This window comes from Panthera tigris, chromosome D2 (genome assembly GCF_018350195.1).
Source record: "Panthera tigris isolate Pti1 chromosome D2, P.tigris_Pti1_mat1.1, whole genome shotgun sequence".
Lineage (NCBI taxonomy): Eukaryota > Metazoa > Chordata > Mammalia > Carnivora > Felidae > Panthera > Panthera tigris.
In genome coordinates, this window is record NC_056670.1 from 69,233,735 (window position 1) to 69,259,689 (window position 25,955).

The window sequence follows — 25,955 nt, forward strand, 5'->3', positions numbered from 1 at the left end:
AGGTTAAGGAGGAAGGTGTGGCCTCCCCATTTTACAGGCAGGACTGCTGGACCTCAGAGAGAGGTATAGTTGAGCACCTTGACGAAGGTCATTCATTTAAGTTAGTTTGTGGCGGAAGGAGGCTTTGAGTCCTAGGCGTGCCTGTCTCCAGAGTCCTGTCATTGCCCTGGCATTAGTCCTTATGCTGTGGAGAGCCAGCTTGGGTTGGAGTTTGCTTAATGGTTAAGGGTATGGTGGGGGGGTGCGGTCGGGGGGGGAGGATTGTCCCTGGTGGGCTGGAAAAAAATTGGCATCTGAATGCTTAAGCTGTGGCGTGTGGATAGTAATTTTCTTACCTAGAGATTAGGGAAGGGAAGGGCTTCCCTGGGTGGAGCAGAAGCATGGAGTCATGGACTTTTCAGGAAGGCAGGGTGACTGGCGTAATGCGTGCAAAGGGAAGTGAGGGTTCTGGTGGTGGATGGTTTTGAAGCTGGATTCTCCCGTGAGGGGGCCTTGAATGCCACGTGCGAAGGAGACCTCAGATTCTGATGGGCGCGGGAACCTTTGGAGCTCTGTTAAAATGCAGATTCTGCTACGGTAGGCACAGGGCGGGGCCCAAGAGCTGCATTCTCCTGAGCTGCTAGAGGTTGCAGCTGTTGCTACGCCCCGAGGATCAGGCTTGTTGGCAGTGGTTCCCGAACTTTGCTGCCCTGCAGAATCACCTGGGAAGCTTGTAAAATTCTAGGGTTCAGTTCGCAGTCCATTTCGGTTAGGTCAGAATGTCTGAGGGGTGGGGAGCCTGGCATCAGTACCTTTGGAGGATACCCAGTTGACTCCAGCGTGCAGAACGGTGGGGAAGCCCTGCTCTGAGACTGGATGGTCCCTGCTGAATTCGAATCAGGCGACTGACCGCTCCATTCATAGAACGTAGGAGCCAGATTGGATCGGAGTTGTGAACCGTCGCAACTTGTCTTCTTACTTTATGAATGAACGCTGCAGCGTTTGTCCAGGGCCCGCAGCAGGCCAGGCACCGCGGTTGGGGCTAGGGCTCTGGCAGTGTATCCCTGTGATGGGGGTGTGAACCAGCACGAAGGTGTGAGCAGGGCAGGCAGGGTTCTAAGAGCAGAAGCATTTTAGGAAGGAGCATACCCCTGGGCCTTTGAATCCTAGGTAATTTGATCAGGACTCGAAACCAAAATTTCCTATTTTCTTTATGATGAGCGGGTTTGTGGGGCATTGGGTAATGAGCTAGCAGAGGGACAATTACCTTGCAGCATCTATGTCCTTTAGAAGCCTTGTCATCTATATGCAAGCACCTGCCTGGCTAACCTCTTCTTTTCTTGCAAGCTTCCTTGAGAATCTCATCCAGCGGGTATTTCTTTGCTTATTTTGGGGTTGCTCGCACTGTTTGAAGGTACCAAAACATTTCTTAAAAATAACACGCCTCTGCAATGCACAGTTTCCATTAATTTGGATTGATTTGTGAGAACCAGGAGGTGCTGACTGAGGCTTTCCGTGCACATTCAGCTCTCTCCGTAACCCCTAAGTGTGTTGCAGAAACTTGATGGGGTTGCAAAAACCAGTAGAGTTTGCATGTTAGAACAGGGGTGCCTGCACCTAGGGAGTTGCTCCTTGAAGAGCCTGGCCTCTTCCTAGTGGGGGTGGTTTAACAAGGGTATGTGTTAGTGTCTAAGTTAGCATTCAGCAGAAACGCTGGTGGTTAAAATCCTGAAATACGCCCATGCTCCGCATGCCTGCCCAAATCTTCATGATCCGTCCAGTAACTATAAAGAGCAGAGTAGGGGACTTCAGGACCCTGGTGGGTCCCTTGGGAGGGCCATCTGCTGGTAGTCATCTATTTTGAATATCACTCTGCTGGAACGTGATCAAGACTGTCTGGTGGTAGTTTTGTGAGGCTTAATTTCAAGGCCCAGGGATGCTTCTGGAATGGAAGTACATGCTTGGCAAAACCCGGAGCTTTCTCTGTTGATTATGTCAGTGCATGAATTCAGGGAGCCCCGTTCTAAGCCTTCATCCTGAAATGGGTAGATTTCATGCGAGGATCAGAGTCTCTTGTTTGGCCTCGACCTTTCTACTTTATGCCAGTTATTAACAGCGCTTTCCTTTATTCTTACAAGCGCCCTGGTTTGGGTGATGCATTATATGGTCACCCCTAGTTGTTATCAAAGACTGGCTGTAGCTAGTAACTTCCGCATTACTTTGAGGAAGCCACAGAGTTGGGATTCGAGCCAGAGAAAGCTGCAAGGTGGCTTCTGCCCCTTACCTCACCCCTGCCTCCCCTCTGCCTCCCTTCTGCCATCTTGTGGGGGGGGGGGCATCCTCCTGGGGAGAGTTTTGAATCCTTGGACGGTAGAAATCCTGAAATGCTGGAAAGTCCAGGACTGCTTCCATTTCTTTCCTCTGCCATCTCTGCAGGTTTCTGGAGGAATAATTAGTTAATGTTTGCAGAGCACTTTGAAATTCTCAGATGAAAGGCACCAGAGAAGCACAAAGTATTATTATTTATTATTAGTCTGAACCAGAATGGGCAGCACATTTTGCCTTGTGCCAGGCCATTCCTCTGCTGGTCTTTTTCTGCCTGATTGGCTTTCTGTATATATGTTTAAAAAACAAAACAAAACAAAGGAAAGTGTGTGGGGATTGTCTGTCTAAGACTGCGGACAGGTGATGTGAAAGAAACCGCATCCGTGGTCCCAGAGCAGAGGTCTCTTAATCCTGGTGTGCTTGAGGCTGCCATGCCTGTGGGGTCTGGGGGGGAGGGGGATTCACCTTTGGTCCTGCTTTGCCTGTGCTCCATTATTGTGTTTTTACTTTAAATTTTGCTTGATTTAATGATATTAATGCCAAGGAATCCACTTCCTGGGGACTCAAATGTTCTAACGGCAAGAGAGTAGGGATTGAGAATTATCTTTTGCTATGGTGGAATGTTCCAGTATGATTCATGTAGGCCTCGAGTGTATGTGTGTCGATATTTCATTTCTTTATAAGGCTTTGGCATGCCAAGGCAGATACCCCGTAGTTGCAAACAGAGCAAGGAGCCCCAAGGGGGAGCTCTCTGGCGCTTTCCACTTTCTTCACCCTGGTGTTCTTAGACTGGAATTGAATTCATCAGCTGCCAGGGGCTTACTTTATTTGCTGTGGGGAAAGAGGTCTGGAGAGGGAGGAAAGGAAAAATGACTGGCCCAGTCCGTTTTGAAATGGAAGATTTGGTTTATCTTCTGCTTATCGGCAGAATGATTTGGCCTCCTCCCCAAACCCTCAGTTAATCAGAAATGGTTGTACCCTTGATAAATACCGCTACCACCCCGATTGTGACATCCTGTGACACAGGCGCCAGTGTGAGCCCCCCCCACCCCCCGCAGCCTCTGCTTCCTGGTGTTCTAGAAACTCAGCAGTGTCTCTTTTGCCCTGAGGCTCAGAAACCCAGCGGACTGACCACTTCTTGAGGCTTACCTCCAGTTTGCAAAGAGCCCCTGGCTAGCAGAGCTGGGGATTTTTGTACCAGCCACTTCGTCTCCCTGCCCCCACCGCAACGTATTCCCTTCCACCCCCGGTCTTCTGTTAACATGAGACAGCCAGTAATACTCAAATCCTAGTTTGCGACGAAGCCAAAAATGGATGTATGTCTACTGTACCTGAACAGTTTCTTATAGGAACCCTGGATTTCGTTTATAAGCCTTTCCTAAATCATGAGGGATTTGAGTCCCGCAGAGCAGTACTATCTGGGGCAGGGCCTGAGACTTTTCTGAATGATTTCCTCCATGAGCCAGGCGCGCCTGCTCCCATGAAGGGTCCTGTGCGATGGGTGGAAGTAGGTATTATCCCATTTGACTCATGAGGAAGCAGAGAAATTACCCAGCGATGGAGCAGGAGCTAAGCACCCTGTGTTCCTCATTCCTCCTCGGGTGTACTTTTCAGCTGCGCACACAGTCTCCTTTGCAGGCTGGGCTGATGTGACCGGGACACCTTTAAATGGAAATTCTCGGGGGAACTCTATGCCCCTTGGCTGGAGCCTGACTGGGAAGGAGGAGGGGCAGAGGGCTCTTCTGGGTGTTGCCCTTTGCAGTTGAGCTGAAGGGAAGGCTGGCCACCTAGGGACACCCTCCGTGGTCAGTGTGGACTTTCTCCCTTCTACCCAATGGTCTATTGCTTGGACGGCATGCACCTTGCAGAATCAACTAGACAAAGCATAGTCATTGGGGGGAATCCAAGCATTCCTGTGCTGGTTACCTTATTTCTCAGAAAAAAGACCGAAGAAACATTTTTTTTTTTTTAATTGAATGGTCCTCCTATTCATTGCCTTCCTTAATTTTTACTGGGGCTTTGCAAATGGAATTATGTTTATATTCATTTTACAGATGAGCCGACTGAGTTCCAGGGAGGGGCCCGTGTAGATCTTTGCTCTTGAAAATCCATCTTCTTTGCAAAGCAAGAAATTTAGTGCGTTGAAGAGGGCTGGAGGGAGCTGAGTAAGATGACGTCTGGGTCAACAATGCATAATTAGGGAGGGTGCCCAGTGCTGGGTGATAGACCAACTACTGGCCGCTAAAAGACATTGAGAAATGTAATTCCTTCCGCTAGTGTTCATCCCTCCCCGCTGAGGAAGCAGGTACATTTATATCATCAGTGGTGGTGGAGATTACAGAACTGCGGAAGTGTTGGATCAGAGCCTGGCCTGTAGTAAGCAGGTGCTCAATAAACATTAACCTTTTCGGACGTGGGAGGAGACTAAATGGTCTCTCTGGGGTGTATTACCCTGTTGTTCTCTTTGTGCTTTAGGCTTGAGAGTGCTGGAATGGGTAGTGAAGTGTCATCTCAGACCCTTGACATGTTAGTAGTGGGGACGGGTGGAAGGCTGCTGGCCAGAGACTCGGCCACCCCTGCACGCTTCGTCCTGAGTCCCTTGGTAGTACCTTGCTAGGGTGGACGGCCAGGCATCTGTTTTCCTTCAGTGTTAACTTCCTGTGCGCCAGGCGTCTGCCTGCTGCAATGCTAGGAGCCGGAGGGGAGCAGAACGTGACCTTGGGAGGCAGCTGTGAGAACCAGGAAGTAGAGTAAAGTCGTTATGGGTGCGATGGTGGAAATCTGAACCGCGTCCAGATGGGCCACAGGAGTGACCGTGGGTTTCTGGGGCCAGCGGGAAAGAGCACTTGAAATCCCAACAATCCTAGAATGGGCTCCTTGTGCGACTGAATCGCCTTTGAAGAGGTCCTCACGAGGGACAGGAGGAAACCAACCTAATTGAGTTTCTACAACCAAATTCAAATGTCACCACGGCCTTTTTCATGTTATACATAGTTATACATAATTTTATAGTTATCGCTATTTGGTAGTTTGCTGGCTAATATATTTTCTTTAAAAGTTTCACTTTAAGATTAAAATAACGTGTTGGGGAAAAAAAACCCGTAATCATGAATTAGAAAGTATAAAGCAGCAAGAAAGAATTGTTTGTAATTCCATTACCTAGAGGAAAGCATTGCTAAAAAGGTGGTTGATTTTTTTTCTTCTTCTTTTTAAAGTGGTAAACAGACGAGCAGTTTTGGATATATTGACTTTTCAGGTGTGCATGTGGTCACATGGGCAGCCCACATTTTTTCATGTGGATTTCAGCCAGGTTTGACACCTGCCCCTTAGCGAAAAGCAAACTACTGCCATTTGTCTGCCAGATTAACTGTGGATGGCATCGAGGGAGGCGGATTTTCCTGATGTTAAAGACTTGACAACCCCAACCGCTCGGTTGGCTTCTTTGCTGTGACTTTTGAGCTAGCGGTGGGCTGCCTTACCTTTGCCCTTCCTTAAAACAAAGGAGGTGAGTGGGTGGATGCCTCTTAAAATTTGGGGAAGTGCTGTGGCCCTGGGGTAAGCTTTTGAGAAGTTAGTATGTGTATTGTGCTGTTGCAACGAATGGGTCTTCTGGGCCTGAAGATAATGAGGTCAGTGAGGGCAGCGATGTTGCCTTACCACTCACCGGAGGGTCGCTGGCATCCTGAACGTGCCTGGCCTATTCTAGGGGCCTGGGAATGCCTCTTTGATTGACCTGGGGCTTGGGAGACAGATGTGGTGGCCACCATGCCGATGGAGAGCCGGCCGAGAACTTGGTGAGGCACCATCGGGGGAGCGCAGAACCACCTCCCCGGCCCTCACCGCCTTCCCCGGTGTGGATCCAGCCTCTACCTAGTGCTGTGTGCTTCTCTTTTCCTGCCTGGAAATGCAAGCATCCTGCACAGCCCAGTGCCCCCTCCCCTCCCCCTTCCCCTCCCCCATCATCTACCCTCCAGGGCCAGAAGACCCAGTTGCCTCTGCCTGGCAGGAGTATGCTTTGCCGAGACCGTGCAAATACCAAGTTCCTAGTGGCAGTGAGGCAATTGGATGTAGAGGCGGGGTGCATCCCTGGAATAATAATAACAATGTGTTTTTTTATGTTTCATATTATATTTTATAGTCGAAGTGCTTTTCAGAGACCTCACTATTATCTTTATTTTATAGATGTATTAACTAGGGCTGGTTTGGGGAGATGGGAGGGGTATGGGGGGGGTAGATGGAGGGCAACTGATGTTGAATGAATCCCAAAGCTCCGCCAGAAGCTGCCAAGTTAGATATTGTTTCAGTGGAATTCTTGCATCCACCCTATGAGGTGCAGTGAAGGGGAATTGTTTTACGATAGCCAGAGGTCAGGGAGCAGAAATCTCTGCCCACCGTCACCCAGCAAGTGGGGTGAGCGCTGGGAATTTTCACCCAGGTCACCTGACTCTCAGGCTCTGTGATCTGTCTCTTCTGCCTAGTACCCAGCATAATGCCCGACAAAGCGCCGCATCAATAAATATTTGTTGAAGGTTAAACGAGGCTTAAAGAGACCATTCATGCTTGGCACAGGGGCACAGAGAGACAGACATGTTTCCTGGCCTCATAACCTTCACTTCCAAATCCTGCGACCTTGGGCTGCTTGCCTGAGCTCTCCCAGCTCAGTTTCCTGAGACGTCATCTGAAAAATGGGTAAAGGACTTAACAGAGGGCATTTCCTGTAGGAAGATCTCACATGTTACCTGGTTTCTACTACTCACTGGTATCCTTTTTAACTCTCCAACCACACAGCTTCCCTTTTTATTTCCACCTCCTGGAATCTAAGTTTCTGATGACAGACTGTAGCGTTGAACACTGACAGAAGCATCCCCGGTCGCCAATGTGGCGAACACGAACTTCATCGTAGGGACAACAGTGGTCCTAAGAGCTGGCATTTCTTGCACACTTACCCTATGCTAGAGGCTGTTCTAAGCCTCTGCCTGCGGTCATGATTTGGAAACAACTCTGATGGAAGAAGTGTTGTTCGTTTCCATTTCACAGAAGAAGAAACTGAAGCTCAGGGAAGTTAATAACCTGCCCGGGGGTGGTCTGGGGTTCAGACACCAGATTTGGTCTGACTTCCTACTCTTTAAACCATAGTTGAAGCTTAACTCTCCGTATGTGTTTGTTCTGGGCATCTCCATACCTCGTTTACAGCCTGCGCTTTTGCCTTCCTCATTCTCAGAGCAAGTGGTCAGTGCAGGAGGAAACCCACACTGATCCTGGGTAGAACCACGGGGTGGAGATGGTCCCCAAACATACTGCCAAGTGGCTGACCCTTGGTGTTCTGCCTGACAGTGGTAAACCAGGGGCACCAGGGTGTTCTCTGAATTTCCCTTTCCCAACTGTCTCCCCCTTCTTTAGGCAATGTTTTTAACAGGCGAGGTTTTAAAATCTTAAAGAAAGAAGAAATCAAGACACAGCCTGGGAGAAGAATGACAGTGTCTTTTTGAGATTTTTTTCGTTTTCCTTTTTCCCTTTTCCTTTGTGCACTTGTGAAACCTCTTTGGGATGATGATCTCGTGTAGTTTTTTGGTAGCCTTTAAGCAGCTGCTGCTATGTTTAGCCTAACGCATCGCAACCCCACGATTTGTGTGCCAGCTTGTGCCCTGTGTGTCGGCTTTTTGCAGAGCGTTCGGGGCAAGAATTGGAATTCTGGGGTTGCAGACCTTTAAGAAATGTTTTTAAGTTCGAGGGCCAGTTGGAGGGGAGAGGTGTAGTGGCTTGGAACAGCAGGCCTGCATCTAAGCCTTGGCATACCTAAGGGGAGACCAGACATACAAGGGAGACCAGCTGTACTTACAGAAAAATCCCACTTCACCAGAAGGCTAGGGGTGAGTGAATTGAAGGGAGGGGTGAGGAAATGCAAGCCTGGTTAATTAGGAATGTTTGTGGTCGCTTTGCTTTACTTCAGGCTAAGTGTTTATTTCTCTTCCGGCATTGGATAATACACATACCTGGGATTTCCTTTTTCTTGGGTGATTTAGAATCGTGCGGTATCTCAAGGAGTTTTATTCTGACGATGCTGATTATATTAATAGCGATGTAATAGCCAGCTAATAACGTAATCGCTAGCATTTACCAGGCACTTGCCATATGCCAGGCATGGTGCCAAGCATTGGATCCTTGGAAGAACTCTGAGAGGTGGGTATTAAGTGTGTATTCCCATTTTACAGAAGAGACAGCGCCAGTGCTCAGAGAGGTGATACTGTTTGCCTGAGCTCACCCTGCTTTTAAAGTGGTCGGCTCTGATAGTCTCTCTTCAAGGACCCAATTCTTTTCGCACATATTAAGCACTCAATAAATATTTTGGTGAATGAATGGAATTTTGGAGCTGGGGTTTGAACCTGGGTCTGAGCTGCCTCGAGATGGGTTCTAGAAACTTGGTCTGAATGCATGCAGCCCCCACGACTCCTCCTTTGTTGCTTTGGGCCCTCACAGTAGTACATAGAATTAACCCAGCGGGGACTCAGTGGTCCAGAGGAAAAGGAGAAAGGGGACCTTGTGGAGGCAAGAGCGGGGCTTCTGGGGTATTTCCTGGGCACAGGGACATGAAAGGTGCAGCATGAACGATTTGCTGAATTCGCATTTTTCCTCTCTGATCACGGCAGCACGTGATTTGCTTTGTGCCCCTGTATCTGCAGAGTAAGAGGCCGGATTCTGGAAGGCCCTTTGGTTGGGATGACTGTATGCTCACCTGTACTTGGCGGGGACTGAGTGGGACTTCATACAGATGGCTTCCTTCATTCAGGTGTTTGGGAAAACCTCATACAGCTGGAGTTGAATTCTCTCTGCCAGGACACAGAGAGGAAGGAGGGATATATTTAAAACAGCTGAATGTGCAATTCCTTACCTTCCCATTGACGTGTGGATGGTCATGGCGGGTTGTGTCAGCTGGTCTGTGCATCAGACACCCAACTTGGGCAGTCTGTTAACTTAGGGCATTTACATACTTCGTGCGTTTGCTTACTTCTCTTCCCTTTCTACTCCCTGCAGTGAGATGGCTTGGTCCGTGACCATGAACCCCATCAGCCTTCTAGCTCCTGCATCAAACCAGGTCTGGTTGGTGGTGCAGACACGACTAATGGCTCCTGTACATCCTGAGAGGGAGGTACCACTATCACCCCTAGGTTATTATCCTCACCTCGCAGTCAGGGGCAGGGCTGGATGCCTAGAGAGGTGAAGCCATTTGTCCAGTGCCCCAGAAGCATGAAGCCACGGGTCCTGGACTTGAACCTAGGCATTCCAGGTCCTATGCCTGTGCTCTTAACCATTCTGCTGTACTGCCCCGGTCTGAATTAGTGAGGTTTTAGCTTGATTTTTAACTAAGCTGTTTCTTCTAGAACCTTCTGTCTTCCAATTCCATGATGGGTAGATAACATGGTGACCTTTGTCCACAGGGGAGCACAGGAGCAGGATAGATATGTAGAGAGAAGTTAACTTAGTTTTCCCCCTCGACTACCTAGCCCTTTCCTGGGATCGAGTACTCTTTGACTTGAATCTTTCTGCCTGCTTGAAGTTCAGCCTGCCTTCCGCATCTTTCTGCTGCTGTCAGAAGACGGAGACCTGAGATTCTGTCTCCCGGGTGCCTGTGTGTTCTAGGAGTGCAGATGTCCAGGTTCTGTGGTCAGGGCTGGTCGCGATTACAAATAAACCGAAGCCTGGGAAACTTCCTTGCTATTAATAGTGCAGACCTTCGGGGGAGGGGATAACCAAACTTGATGCTGTTGGAATTGATTTTCCTGTCCAGATGACATAGTAATGAGCTAAGCGGTTAGCTTCACATCGGTACCGCCCTTTTCCAAGCCAGGTTCTTTAAAGACTAAAACCACAGAAGCAGAGAGCAAGTTTGTTTGGGGAGGCCCGGTGGCCCCGGCGAGAGAGGGGAGGATGGCCCCGGGGGCGCGCACGTGGGAAAATTAAGGCTTTGCTCACTTCAGAATGAGTTGTAGCGTCTAATTCAGTTTCTTCCACTGCTGTCCCCTCCACACGTTCCCCTTGTTTAAAACAGGAATTTGATTTGGCGTCTGGATTGTTGGTGGTATTTCTGTCTCCTCGGTGCCTTTGGGTTATTTCAGAAAGTTTCTCTCCCGGCCCGGAACGTGTCAGCAAGCGTGCTGTCAGCCACTCTCCGCAGGGAGAAAAGTGTCGCGTAAAACAACCCTAAGATCCCTATCGCTTCAAATCACCCACGTGGATTATAACATCCATTGTTCTGCCCTCTGCTTCTTGGCATATGCTGGTCACTGTATGTATACAATTAAAAACACAAAGCGGCCCTGTCTGTCTGAAGGGTCTGGAATATCCTGGGGTTTCAGAGGAGACTTTGGAAGTGGGCAGAACCGTGTTTCCTTGCCCAAGTGAGATTATTGTGCTCGAAATATCTCCTGGTAGTTTATTAAAGGAAACCGCAGGATGGGGTCAGAGGTAGTCTCTCCTGCCGGCAGTCTCCTATCTTGCCTCTTCTTTCTAGATCTTTCTCCCCATTCAGCCTGCCCCCAGATGGCATGCTGCCCTCAGGGGAGGGGGGGTGGTGGGAGGTGCGGGGGCAGGCCTGCTTCTCTGCCCCCGTGTGCTTTGGGAGCGTCGCAGCTTCACCACGGCGCGTCCGCACTCGTCCCTCTGGGGCGTTAGGAAGGAATTTGGGGTGTGGAGCTCCGTGAGTGACTAGGATTAGGCCCGTCGAGTCTGCAGTCAGACGAGAAGTGTGTGGGCAAAGAGAACTATTGTGTGAGACTCCTCCGGACAGAAAGGCCGCCTTCATCTTTTACTGTGCCTAATGGACAATTGAGACATTCCGCTTATGTCTGAAAGGAAAGTGGGCCGGAATGGTCTAGCAGACCTCCCAGACGAAGGCTTGTAGGAGAAGCAAATACAGACAAGGATTACCAACAGGGGAAACAACTGGGGCAGAGTCCTGGGAGAGAATGTTTATTTCCTTGCTCTCTAGGAGGGATTTGGAAAGAGCCGTAATCCTGGGTTAGGAGTAATTTGTTACAGCAAGATGATACTTGAGTGGCAGGCCACTTCTGGCTGAGGCAGCAAGACTTGTGTGCAGGGGGGTCGGGGGCCTCCAGAAGGTCAGCCTCACTAAATCTTCGCCCTGGCTCGGGGGTTTGGGTCCTCCCCCAGCAAAATTAACCAGAGGCGCTGCCTGACCTTTTGGCTTCCTGAGGTTAGCATTACGAAGCATCTCCGCATGCCTGTCACAGCTAGCCTCGGACAATAAAAAGTTGGACAGGGAGACCTTGCTGGAGCCACCGAGCATCGTTCGAGATGTGACAAGGGGAAACACAAATAAGAGGGAGATCCGGCGCGGTTCCCAATTTCAGCGGGAATTTGAGGACACGAGCCGAGGTCTGTCTTGCGTTTTGTTCCTAAGTGGACTGACTAAAGCACATTAATTGTGCTTTAGTTTTTGCCTGTTGACTGCCGAGACTCGCGTTGTCCTTTGTCGTTGTGGAAGAGGGGGGAGAAATACGACGGAATGGGAAGCAGAACCGAATCAGAAAGATCTCGAGTCTTGAGCGCTCCTGGCTGTGGAGAAAGGAAGGAATGTTTTAAAGTTCCTGATTCTAGTGTCTGCTGCAGTCGTGCTGATTCATGTATTTAAAATAACTCTTCCAGGTCCCCAGGACCCTGTCACTCTCTGGCTTTGTGTTTCTCAGAGGTCACCTGATGGCTCTTTCTCTAACAATTTACGCGGTAGCTAACAAGGTAACATGTTACCCAACTGATTTTGGCTTGTCACTCCGGGGTGCCCGTTGGAGGAAGAAATAACACATCTTAACTGTCCTGTCATTTACTCAGTGTTATCCTCTGGGGTTGAAAATATGGTGAGGACGCCAGTCAGAGTGGCCAAAATGAACAAATCAGGAGACTATAGATGCTGGAGAGGATGTGGAGAAACGGGAACCCTCTTGCACTGTTGGTGGGAATGCAAATTGGTGCAGCCACTCTGGAAAACAGTGTGGAGGTTCCTCAAAAAATTGAAAATAGATCTACCCTATGACCCAGCAATAGCACTGCTAGGAATTTACCCAAGGGATACAGGAGTGCTGATGTATAGGGGTACACGTACCCCAATGTTTATAGCAGCACTCTCAACAATAGCCAAATGATGGAAAGAGCCCAAATGTCCATCAACTGATGAATGGATAAGGAAGCTGTGGTTTATATACACAATGGAGTACTACGTGGCAATGAGAAAGAATGAAATCTGGCCCTTTGTAGCAACATGGATGGAACTGGAGAGTGTGATGCTAAGTGAAATAAGCCATACAGAGAAAGACAGATACCATATGGTTTCACTCTTATGTGGATCCTGAGAAACTTAACAGAAACCCATGGGAGAGGGAAAGGAAAAAAAAAAAAAAAAGAGGTTAGAGTGGGAGAGAGCCAAAGCATAAGAGACTCTTAAAAAGTGAGAACAAACTGAGGGTTGATGGGGGGTGGGAGGGAGGTGAGGGCAGGTGATGGGTATTGAGGAGGGCACCTGTTGGGATGAGCACTGGGTGTTGTATGGAAACCAATATGACAATAAATTTCATATATTGAAAAAATAAAAAAATAAATACAAAAAAAGAAAGAAAGAAAGAAAGAAAGAAAGAAAGAAAGAAAGAAAGAAAGAAAATATGGTGAGGAAGTCATTTGGGAGGCTCTAGGCGAGTGGTTCCAAGCCCATGTTCTAGCTGGAGAAACTGAGGTACAAAGCCATCCTGGCCTGCCTGAAGCCACAGGGTGATGGAGAATGGACGGACGACACAGGGTTCAGGTTTCTGACCTGTCGTGGTTCTGCTGACTCCAGTGCTCCTCTCTGTTTGGTTTGCCTTCAAACAGTTCTCACGCCCTTCCTTCCTTTCCTGCCTCCCTGGTCTCTTCCTCAGCGCATTTATCCCAGGGCGGGCTGTGTTCTTCCCAGCTTTCAGGCAGAATTAGCGGTCCTCTGCCTTTGGAATGGTCCTTTTCCAAGATCCCACACCAGCCAGTCACATTTGGAGATGGCTTGTTTCCCGGGGAGCTTTGGAGGGTCTGATTTTTCCTTGAAGAATAGGTTTGTTCACCTGTTTCGCAGTTCATTGTTGAGGCGTTATGGCATGTGGGTGAAGTCTTTGCGTATGTGACTGTGTGCTCTCCCCCGCCCTTGTGTCTTTGAAATGAATGCGATAACCATCAAGTGACTTGATGCATTTTTTTTTTTTGTAATCCATTTTAACAATGAGATATAATTCACATACCATTAAATCTACCCATTTAAAGTACACAGTTCGGCGGGCTTTAGTATATTCACAGTGGTGCGCAAACATTAACCGCGTCTATTTCCAGAACATTTTCATCAGCCCCGAAGAAACTCCATGCCCACTAGCAATCACTCACTCCTCAATGCCTCCTTCCTCCCAGTCCCTGGCAACCACTAATTTAATCTGTGTCTCTATGGATTTGCCTATTCTAGATGTTTCCTACAGGAGGAATCCTCCAATATGTGACCTTTCCTGTCGGCCTTCTTTAAGTTCGCGTAGTGCCGTTGCAAGTAATCGCTTGTTTTCATTGCCAAAGAGTATTCCATTGTACGGCTCGACCACCATATACTTCTCCAGTCCTCAGCCGAGACTTGGTGTGCTCTTACCCACTGTGCCCCATATTTGGTGAGCCCCCAGTGATGCCCACGCTTGCCATCCCATGTCTTTCGGCGTCTTTTTCTGGTCTGCAGGTGCCCGTGTGCACTTTGAGTTGCTTGTAGGCAAGCAGGTGGTAACCAGCACATCGCAATCAACTGGACCGGACTGAGCCTTTTGAGAGGAGCAGCCATAAGAAAACGTGGTGACACGAAGTAGGCCGTCTTTGGCCTGTCTCTTAATGGTTCCTACAGTGGCATGTGAGTTTTCGTTGTTAGTCACCCCCTGCCCCTGCCTCCCCCCAAGGAGGGGCCGTGGAGAAGGAGTTTATGCTGCCCTGTGTGGGGGCTGAAGATGGGCAACATGTTTGAGCAAGACAGGAAGACTTCTTCTGGTTTCTGCTTCCAAGTTCTTCCAGTGGCTTCATGTCCTCTGACCTCAGGGACGTGGGCCCTCAAGGGACGTGGACGCTTGTGGCACGGTGGACATTGGCTTGGGACCCACAGCCCTCTTTGGGGGAACTCAATCTCGAGGCTGCCTGAAGACTCTGACGTGGCTTGCCCTGGGCTGCTTTTGGTCATGACCGAGCAGGACGGTCTCTGAGGCTGATTTCCCACTGGCTTCCTGGGTCGGTGCGGGGGCTGCACCTTTTGTCCCTTTGCATCTGTTTTGCCCTCCCTCCCCACTGCTCCTTCTACTCCGTCTGATAGAAGGGATTGCAAGCCCTGGTCGGAAATCTACATTCCGGTTCAGAGTCCCTCGTAACTGCATGGCTCGGTCACCTCATTTCTCTCTGCTTTTCTTCACTTTTAAAATGGGTTTGGACGGGCGTGCCTGGGTGGCTCCGTCGGTTAAGGGTCTGACTCTTGATCTCAGCTCAGGTTATAATCTCGTGGTTCATGAGCTTGAGCCCCACGTAGGGCTCTGTTCTGACAGCACAGAGCCTACTTGGAACTCTCTCCCCCCCACCGTCTCTCTGCCCCTACTTCACTTGTGTTCTCTCTCTCTCAAAATAGAAATAAACTTAAAAAAAAAATTCAAAGCGGGTTTGGAGGGATCTGCTTTGACCACCTAAAGAGATGTAGTGACCATCAACGTAGGAGTTTAATAAAAGAGCTTTTGAGAAAGTGTGGTGGAATCTGTAAATATACACATGCTCTTTATTGGTACTGCTCTGGTGCTGATAGTTTATGCTAATTACTGGTCATCAGGGTCACATGACGAGTTGGGGAAAAATACTTAAAGACCCCTGGGCCCACTCCCAGATAGTTGCATTTAGCAGGTCCAGAGTGGGTCAGGGGAGAAGTCTTGCTAGACAAACCAGCAAGGTTTGGAAGCGGTAGGACTACGTCACCATCATGAATTAAATTATTCTTTGTAATATTGCTCCTTCCTTGTGTTAGTCCCTGTACCATTGACCCGCTTATTGTCCCATTGACTGGGTCTTAGATGACTCTTCTAGGCCTTGGAATATCTAGTCCACGCTGGACACAGAGCACGTGCTTTGCAAATGCTGCAGGAACACGTGAGTCAGAGGCGAATGGGACTTTTGAGAGAATTTTCCTCAGTTTCCCGCTACAGAGTTAGGCCCAGAGCGGGGAAGAGGTCGCCCGCCCAGTGAAGAACTAAAGTGATGGCCCAGATAGTGGCGGAAGTGGGCCTCGAAAGTGGATTTCTGGACTCTTTCTCAGTCTCGTGCTATCCCAGGAGCACATAGCCTTGATTTTAAGAGTGACTTTTGCAGGATGATGGAAGGAAGTCCCAGGCCGCAGCCCCGCGGAGGGGAGGGGTGTGCATCTGGGTTTTGAAAGGAAGGGCTCAGCGCAGTCCCACCCAGCTGTGCTTCCATGAGCCGCTAGAGCATAGCCTCCCTGCAAAACCACCGACCTAGCAATTGCAAAAATATCTCAGGGACGGGGGTGTTGAATAGCTAGGGAGGTAAAGAATACAGGAAATGCCAAGTTGCGGTTTGGGGATTTTTTGGTTTGTTTGTTATTTGCTTGTTTTGCTCAGTTTCCCCCTTACTACCAGTGGCCTCAGTAGCTCTGGTAGAAATGATTTTCTAGTAGCCTTGGAGGAAAATAATGTAACGTTTGCCCGGCGACCTGGGGGAGAAGAGAGCTGATAGGTGCCGGAGAGGAGGGTTCGGTTCATTCCTTTGAGGACCCCGTGTGACGTTCCCCTGAGATACTGATGCCTAGCCGTTGATAAGAAAACCGAAGAAGGTGGAGGGGAGTTCTCAGGCGAGTCGGGATGAAACAGAAACATGGTGGTCCGGAGCCTTGCGCACCAGAACGCCAGCTGACCCAGGGAGCCCAGGTAAGCTGGGTCAGCGTTCTAACGGCCTTAGTTTCCTCCTTGGTAAAAGGTTAGTTGTAACTTTCTGCTTGTTTATTATATAGGGTTGTTGTGAATGTGGCTTTGAACTCTAAAGTGCTCCCTAAATGTGAAGCAATACCGTTAGGACCCTTTAGATTGTTACGATTGGGAAGAAAAACAGGTGAACTGCAAGGATTTCATTGAAAAATCCTGTAGCAACCAACTCATGGAGGTAGAGGGCAGAGCTATTGAATTATTGTTTTCCATGGGTGCCTTGATATCCTTCCTCTCCCTCAGATTTCTTTTATGTTGGGAAATGGGATAGGGACTTTAGAGAAACATTTCTAAGTTCTTACAATGGTTGGTGTCATTAGAAAAAAAAAAAAGTAAGAACTAAAGTCAATCTTAGCATCTTTCATTTTCTTCTGTGGCTTTTTTCCTTCTCCAGGTTCAGAATGTACCCAGCCTTCTGAGGTCTTTGGTTTTCTTTCCCTTGGTAACTATAATATATGCTCACTTATGCTATATCCCGACTAGGCACAATCACACATTCCTGAATTTTCTTTTTCTTTTTCTTTCAAAAAAAAATTTTTTTTTAAACGTTTCTTTATTTCTGAGACGGAGAGAGACAAAGCATGAGTGGGGGAGGGGCAGAGAGAGAGGGAGACACAGAATCCGAAGCAGGCTCCAGGCTCTGAGCTGTCAGCACAGAGCCCGACGCGGGGCTCGAACTCACGGACCGCGAGATCACGACCTGAGCCGAAGTCGGACGCTCAACCGACTGAGCCACCCGGGCGCCCCTGAATTTTCTTTTTCTCTGCAGTTACACTTTATAGGCAAATAATGCCTCTTTAAGTAGAGCCTCTATCTTAGGCTCTTAGGTGCATTTTTCAAAAGAAGCCATTCTTGGGCCGTGTTTTAGCCTAGAACAAAGCAGCTTAATCTCCGGCACATTCTGCATCTGCAGGAAAGTTGGTCAAACCAATTTTGTAATGGTGGCCCTGAGGAGCCTGTGGGATTCTGACGACTTCTGATATAATTTCACTGTTAGCTATATGCGGTCAGGGCTGGCTTTGGGAAACTTGTTGGTACCTGTATGATTCAGAGGGCAGGACAGAATATTAATCACAGCTTCTTATAATTTAACTATTCTAGATAAATTGGGTTTCCCTGACCCGCAGGGCAAAGTTAATTATTTATAGAAGATGGGCTGAATTTCCCATCTTCCAGTTCTGAGAAATGAGGTAGCTTCCGAAAGAGACAGGCAAACCTGATCTTTCACAGGCCTGTGTGTGAGCCTCGCAACGTGAGCTCCTGGAGAAATGCGTGTGCCCCCTTGGCCACATACTTGCGCTTCCTGTCGTCTCTTGAAGTTTTTCCGTTGTCCTCCTACGATGAGTGGCTCCTGGTGGCCTTTGGTTTTGTAAAGTTGCGTGGCGTGAACATTATGATCGTGGTGTCACCCCTTCCAGCTTGCAGGTGTGGGTAGAGTCCCCAGGGCCCACAATGAGGCTGCACGGGGAGGGTGGGGGTGGGGGTCACCTCGCAGAGGAGGAAGGATTCGTGGGTTTGGATGTGATAGACCGTGGCTTGTGGTCTCTCGGTTTGGGTGTTCGGACAAAATAGCGACTTTCTGTTATTTTATAAGAAACACAACACTTGTGACTTTCTGGTGCTCAGGTGTTAGTGAGACTAAGCAGTCATGATCTGTCATGAGGATGGTTTCCAACCACTTTGAATTCTCTTACAATGGATTTTCCTAGGAAGAAGCACCCCTGCTGAGAAATAGCTTGGATTGAAAAGGCCGGTTTCTTGTTTTTGTACTCAGGTAAAGGATACCGATCTACCAGGAAGGGGAGGGGAGCGCAAGGCCTTCACAGTTTTTAAGATCAATCCTTTTTGGCGTGACGGGCTTTCTGTGGGACCTAGTCTTCCAGAAGAGACCGGTTTCCTCTCCATTTAGCAGGCTGTTCGGGCCCTGTGGTGGCCCCTGCCTCCCCATCTTGCCTGAGCCCGGGGCCGATGCCATCTGTTGGTGGGCAACACTGGCCCAACACGGGCGTCATCCCAGCGTCGTGATGCGTGAAGGTTGCCCACACTGAGAAGCTCTGGAGAGAGCAGCTCCTGAACGTAGAAGGGTGATGCCCAAAGCACACGGGGCACATCACCCATGACCTGCGGAATTTCTGCCGGGCGCTCTTTCGTGGTGATTCCGTGGCATGTGACACATTTGCCAGTGTTTCCTGGGAAGTGCGTGAGAATTTTGAACACGTGAACCTCTTCCAGTCAGAATCGCCCAGGGATTTTCAAACTTCCATTTTGGTAAGGAGGGATAGTTATTTCGGTGAGTTTGTGGGCTCGTGGTTAGCCCTTGTGACTGGGAGTCATGGCTGGAGAGCTCAGATTCTTTCCTGAGCTTTTCCCCCAAAACTGGAGTTTGCCAGTGACGATTAAATCTAAAACGTCGCCTTGGGGCCACCAAGTAATCGTGTTCGACTGTCTGGATTTAAGGCCCACTGAAGGAATGTATCCTGTCTGACTTGAAATCACGTCTTTACGTACTCATTCCCTAAGCCAGGGGTGACAAAGTGTGGCCCAGGGGCCGAAGCTGTCCTGCCACCTCTTTTTGTATGGCCCGTGAGCTAAAAATGGTTTTTCTATTATTTTTAAATGGTTGAAAAAAATTAAGAGAAGGAGAATATGTCCTGACACGGGAAAGTCCTATGGAATCCATGTTTTAGTATCCTATAGATAAAGTTTTTTTGGCACACAGCCACGACATGATCCGTGCAGGACTGTGGCCGCTTCGGTGACAACCACGCCTGAGCTGAGTAGAACCGAGATGGGATGGGTCGCAAAGCCTAAGTAAGATATGTGCTGTAGCCCTTTACAGAAAAAGTCTGCCAACCCCGCCCCGTACACGTAAAGGGACGGACGTCACTTGCCGGCCCGCCTGTGAGATGGAAGTGCGGCCAAGCAGCTTTGGTTGTTTTGTCAGGGATGTGGAGCTTTGTCATCAGCATCATTGGTCTTCGCATGGTTCTATTTGTTTCGAAAGTCAGCTTTGTACCGTGACCTCAGCAGCCCTGAGATCCAGGTTCTCTGAGCAGCCCTCCTCACCGTCCTTGCTACGGAAGCTGTACTCACCAGGATGGGGGTGCCTTTCTCGGGAGCAGGTTCCCTCAGGCCCACTTGTAGCCGGATCCTGCGGGGCCCTCTGATTCGGAAGATCCCTCCCCATTTGCCTTTCCTTGTCTGAGCTTATTTAGTTATCTTGAGAGAAAGTGTGAGTGGGGGAGGGGCAGAGAGGGAGGGAGAGAGAGAATCCCGAGCAGGCTCCGAACTGTCAGCGCAGAGCCTGTTGTGGGGCTCGAACCCGTGAACCGTGAGATCGTGACCTGAGTGGAAGTCAGACGCTTAACTGACTGAGTCACCCAGGTGTTCCCCCTTGTCCTTTTGTTTTGATCAGGGGCAGTAGGGGAGGAGACATTAAGAGTTGCATACCTTTTTCTTTTTTTTGCTGACAATTTAACAGGCTTTTAAAATGTTTGATTCTGTTCAGACCATTGGTTTTGTATGTATTTCGAGACTTTGTCCGCAGGTCCGAAGCTTAAACTTAAGCTCCCTGAAACATATCATAAAATAGGATTTGGGGAAAAACCCTAACAGGCCATGAGCAGAACATTAGTATTAAAGGATGAAACACTTAAGTCAAGATGGCCTTATGCATTTATTATTATTATTATTATTATTATTATTATTATTTTTTACAAAAGGCAAGTTGAGCAGGACTCCATTTCAAGTTTTCAATGCAGGAATTCCCACGGCCCCATTTGATTGCAGTTTGCTGAAAAGTTTAATGTTTTTGTAGGCAATTCATAATTTCCACGTTGAGCGGCCTGAAAGGAAGAGAGCCGGAGCCCCAGTGTTGTTTTTGTAGTGGGATGGTGGGAACTTTTTTTTTCTCTTCCCCAAAAGGATGTAAAACCGGAGTTGGGCCATGGGGAAAATGTGGTGTGGGGTTCCCGCCCTTTCGTAAATCTGAGATGCCTCGTCCTTCGGGTTTTTTCTTTAGGACCCAACAGAATAGAATTTCCTGCTGCTTAGTGTCTCCAGGAAGGAAAAGCTTTTCCTCTAGGCTATAATCGTACCTAATTTCCTTTTTCTTCCCTTTATTTATTTATTTTCCTTATTAATAAGGACCAATTGTAGAAGATGAAGGAACCTGGGAAACCCATCACTTTCGGAGGAGGTTAATAACTTCCTTTAAAAAATCCTGACATAATACTTATTTCCCCGAAAGGAGCCTCGTCAGCCTGAATGCCAGTTATTTCCAATGGATGGGCACAGGTTTGCGGGGGCCCAGCCATTCTGTGGGATCAAGTTGCATTGGGATGGAGAGGTTGAAGCTGTCACTGTGGAGTCCTTGCAAGCCAGCGGGACTGGGGCTGTCTTCCTCCACCATCTGGATCTGGTTAGCTCTCTCTGGGCAGTGGGGCCGAGTCTCATTTCCTCCAACCAGTAATGTTATATAGGCAGTGATCCTGGGCTGCCCTAACATAATTGAAAATTATGTGTATTGTAGGCTTGGAGCGCTGAAATGTAGGCTCATAAAAATATGTGGTGCAGGTAGCCTGCGGAGATTGGATATGGCACACAATGAAGCTTTTATGTAAAATAAGAATTATAAGACTCTGCATTAATATTTCATTATGGGTATGACAGTTCTCTGGTGAGGTCCTCAGGGCAGGTCTGTCACCTTAAACAAAAGCCCAAATTTCCGAATTCTATGGAGCCGGTGTTTGGATGCGATCAAATCAGTTTTACAGATGGCCGAAGATGAAAACCTGTCTGTTAATCTGACCCTGCCCCCCGAGGGTAGCGTGAGGTGTAGGTGTGTGGCACTCAGCTTGGCATTTTTCCTCACAGGTTTTTATGAGAGGAAAGATGAGTATTGGCAGGTTTCCATTTTGGTTGGCCTCAAGGAAACGATGCTATTGAGTGGTTTTCACCAACGAGGTCCATATATTTATGTGGCAAGTGAGAATGGGAAGAAGTCAGGGAGAGATGGGGTGGAATGGGTTCCCAGGGCCCATTGGCTTGGGTTACGGAAACATTTACTACAGTGGCTCTCAATTTGGGATGCTGCTGCCCCCAAATAAGATATCTGGAAATGGTTTGATTATAAGGGTGACTGAGGTGGGGGTGGGAGTGGGTACCTGCTGGTATTTACGGTCTGGGGGTCCAGAATCCTTCGGTGCTGGGCAGTCCCTCCCTCACCCCCACCCCAGATCGTTGACGGACGAAACACTGGAGGTCCGTAGAAGCGAAGGGATTTGATGCAAGGTCTTGTGGTGACTTACTAGAACTAGTAACCAGGTTTCCTCACACGAGAGCCTTCTGGCTTACAGCTCTGAGGTTGTAGAAGTTCTCTAACCTCGTATAGATCTAAGTTGGGAAAATGTTTACTTGGAGCAGGTAGCTTGTGGGCCAGGCTCTCCCAGTTTTGGGTGTAACCGCATTTGGTTTTAATCCGTTGTCCAGTTGTATCTTTAAGGAACCCATGGGAAGGCTTGTGTGTGGCTTTCACTCTTCCTTTTCATGTGGGGTTTGAGCCAACCCTTCCTTCTTTCTGGACTGCCCTGTGCTGTTCTTTTTCTTTCTGTTGAAATCTTTCTGACTTAACAAGACCTACTCTGTACAGCCTTCCCCAGTGTCTTTTCTCAGAACTACCGTCTTCTTTCTTGGCACTCCCTAGGCTCCCTAGACTCCCTGAGTCTGTGCCGAGGTTCTACGACGACGTTCTACATGGACTTAATCTGTGTGTGAGCCAGTTCTCTCACGTGCGTATAAGCTCCCTGAGGGCAAATGTTCTTCCTATCTCCTTATCCTTCGCAAGAAGGCTTTGTACAAAGCGAGCTTTAATCAGTATTCATTGAGTGAAATGTCCTGTGCAGTTTATATGAAAACTAGCCGTTTATTTTGCTTTCGGGTCTCTGGAGAGCTCAAGATGGCCTCTTCAGTGCCCTCCAAGCATTAACTGGTGCATTTAACAATTAATTGGCCTTCGGAGATACAGAGGCTGGTGATGTCCTCATGAGAATCTTAGCACTGTGGCTTCAGTTTTGTTCAGTTGTCTGAAGGTTTCCTGAGTGCAACTGCGCTGAGAGTGTAGTGCCTTGGAGTCGCTTATCCCATGTGTTAAGTATCTCTGTGACGGGGCAAGCCACCTCACCCCGGTTCAAGCCCTTCTTCGCAAAGCTGACGTGATCACTTGTGACCCAAGTAACTCCCTTTCCCTTCCTTGTGCCACGGATTTTCCACCTTTGGGGTTGGTGAGGGGAGCCATCTTCCTCTTGCTCGGGCAGCTTCTACGAAAGGACGTTTGCACAGATGCAGCCGACTTGAAAGTGAAGGATGGTGGCATTTTAGAAATGAAGGTCACCGAAAGAGCAGATCCGGGATTGATGGTGTCCTCTGGCTTGAGACTTCCCTTCGCTTTCTTCCTTTGGGAGACCTCTCCCTGCTTTTCTCTCCCACATCCCTACCATTTCCCTCTAAATGAGTTAGTACCAGGGAAATCGTGTTCTCTAGAGCCAGCCTGAAGTTTGAATGTTCAGAACCAAACTGTAGTTGCTCATAGTGTTGATGTTCTGTTGAAAGTACCTGTTGGACATGAACCCTAAGAAGAACCTCTTGATATGCACGATTTGATCTTTCTGTGGGTGGTGGTGTTCTTTGCATGCTTTTAAGTTTTTCGGTGTTGTTATTTGCCTGTTTTTACTCCTTTGAGTTTCTCGTCTGTGTATCAGGGACCCCAGGAGTTAGGTCTTGGGATAGCTGTTTTGTATAGCTTTTCCAAATTCATCCGCCACATTCGTTTTGTTTCCTCCCTCTAGTATCTCCAGATGAAATGGCCACTGCTTGATGTCCAGGCGGGGACCCTCCAGAGCAGACAAGCCCTCAAGGATGCCCGCTCTCCGTCACCGGCACACATTGTCGTAAGTGACCTTACAAAGGCGGTTCCTTCCTTTCTTGGGGGGTGGGGGGGGGCGGAGATGAAGAAAATATTCTTTTGTTGATAGCAAGTCTTGTTTATCACTTTTTCTTTCTTTAAAAAATATATATATTTGGAATATTCTTGGATATGGTTTATATCTAGAAGGTATTTGTTTTCTGCTATTGGACCTTAGTGATTGTTACCTACTTGGAAAATTTCCATGTCTTCCCACCACCCCTTTCTCCTGGTGTTGGGTTAGTCTAGCCTCGTGGTCTCTAGCTAATGGGACACTGCCACCATGGTTTGGAGGAGACTGGAAATGGTGCCATAGCAGCTTACAAAAATACAATCTCCAAATCCTTTCCTGAAAGACTCATTTAGCGGAGGTGAGTTGCAGAGGAGGGAATTAGAAAATGCAAAAGGGAAGCTTTGGATTTGACACTTTCCAGTCCCCCCCACCCCCATCCCCCAATTTGTCTTAATTGTTGGAAAGTAGTAACATTCTACGTTAATATCAGTAGAATTTTATCCGGGCTGATTGATTGTAAACGGAGAGTAGAAATGAATTTGGACGGGCTTAAGTTCAAATTAATCCATACATCCATGGCTTTGAAAGCCTGTGGGTTTAACATAGGAAACATTTGTTTCTAGTAGTGAGAGACTATAACATAAAACGTGTGTCTACATATATTTTTAATGTACTTTCAGATTTTGTAGGCTCTGAAAGTGGAATTTATAAATTAACCTCTTGAGAAGATGGCTCAGCCTTCTTAGAATATTCTCTTCCATATATTTATATCATGAGCTGGACTTCATAGTTTTGAAATAATTAATGGAAGACACATTTTTTATAATGAATCTATGACAGGTAGAATTATGCAAAGCATGAAATAATTCATGTATTTTTTATTTGAGTACCACAAAATGCTACCCATTAATATATTTTGCCTCTCTGTTACTTGTAATTTCTAAAAATGGCAAAATGATTTTCTTAAGTAGAAAAACCTCAAGATGCATTGTGTCAAACTTCAGGCTAACTGTCTCCTTACTTTGTAGCTTGCTATAATAGAGTATATATTATTTAATGAATTATGCCTCTGTTATATGAATATTAGATACATATGTATGTGTGTGTATGTATTACAAAGTGATTTATTTCCGTTAAGCCACGTCTTGAGTCATCGTTTGTGAAAATGTTCTACAAATTCTTATGTTATAAATGAGGCACATAGAAAAGGTTGACATTTTTCCAGAAGCTTTTCCCTTCCTCCCACCCCGCAGTAAAGTGGATGCTCATAATTACATACGCTCCTACAATGTCAAGATTTCAGGGCTGGAAGTGACCTTAGATCATCTCGGCCCAACCTGCTCTCAGAAAAGGAAACAGGCCCAGAGATGCCCTAAGTGAATTGCCCAACGTCACACGCTGAGTTAGTGGCCAGAGCGAGGACTGGACCTGGTCCTCCGCTCCTTTTCCGGGGCCTGGTGGCCTGTTCTTTACTAAGGGAGAGTAACTTTCTGTGGCTGGTTCTCTTTTGCGGACGGTCAGGCGGGGTCATTATCAGGGACAGCCTGGTAGGTGTGAGGGCGTTGCTGGTGTGGGGCTCCGACTGATGCAGGTTTCTCCGAGGAGAGTGAATGCTGTATAAAAAACATTTTAACAATGTACAAAGATTTGCGATAGTTGCAGTGTCCTAGAGGGTAAAATGAGGAAGCCGGTCCTTTTCACGCTTCCTGCCACCCCCCCCCCCCCCCCCCCCCCCCCCCGCCGCATTTCCCATTGTGCGTCTAGCCTTTGAAATGTATTTCTCTGCCTTTTTTTTTTTTTTTTTTAAAGCTATAGAGAAAGGACATTATCTTTAGAATCACTTGGAGGCTTTTTTTTTTTTTTTCCTTTGCTCTCCGAGTGGAGAGAAGGTGCCATTCTTAGAAGTGGTTCAGGGTGGACACAGCCCCTCGCGGGTGTGGATGGAGGTCGTGGGCCCACACTGGTGAGCATTGCCCGAGTGTGAATGGGGGCTGATCCGTTTAGAGAGAGCTGCCCCTACTGCCTCCCCAGCCGTCCCACGTGGACGGTGTCACAAGGTAGACCCTAAGCGCTAATTTTCATCTTTCGAAATGGACAGGCTGAGGAGAGGCAAAGACGTTTTGTCCAGAGCCAGTGTGGGTTTTGGCAAGGGGAACGCGGCGGGACTTGGGTCCCTCTATCCCCTGCTGTCTTAGGAGGTGTGTTTTCCACGGCCACCGCTTTGGGCCCCCACCACGCTTCGCATGGAGCCCCTTGCCCCAAGGAGCCAAGGAGCAACTTCTGTGTTTTCTGCTCTGTTCCTGGGGACCCTGGGGAGTGGCCCGGGTGGGGGAGGTGGCGCAGGGGTTCTGGGCTGTGAAAGCAGGGTGGGCTCTGGCAGCGGGACAGAGAGAAAGGACTCAAGCTGGGATAAAAGGAAACCAAATTTGTGAAATACTTAATGCTGTGGCAACTGAATGGTGTCTGTGGTTATATGAATTAGCCCTGTAATTCTGCATTTCTGTAATCTTCACCTGAGACGAAGGGGTAATGGGGAGGGGGGGTGCTGGAGTGGGGGGGGGTTGGTGGAGGGAGCCGGGCAGGTAGAGGAGGGCTGTGGTTGTTGGCCTCTTTATCCGCCCAGTGGTCCCATGCAGCTTTTGGGATAGAGGAA

At 48.3% G+C, this 25,955-nt stretch overlaps 1 protein-coding gene across 33 annotated transcripts in view; it reads left to right on the plus strand.

The window, feature by feature from the left end:
- TCF7L2 (transcription factor 7 like 2) overlaps positions 1-25,955 on the plus strand; it is a 250,272-nt gene that overhangs the window by 54,594 nt on the left and 169,723 nt on the right. For all 33 annotated transcript variants that reach the window (XR_006209185.1, XM_042960715.1, XM_042960716.1 and 30 more), the window contains one exon: positions 23,174-23,275. Coding sequence is in view for 32 of the 33 variants with exons in the window: in XM_042960715.1 (XP_042816649.1) it covers positions 23,174-23,275 (102 nt within the window). In the remaining variant the exon portion in view is untranslated. The remainder of the gene's footprint in view (positions 1-23,173; positions 23,276-25,955) is intronic.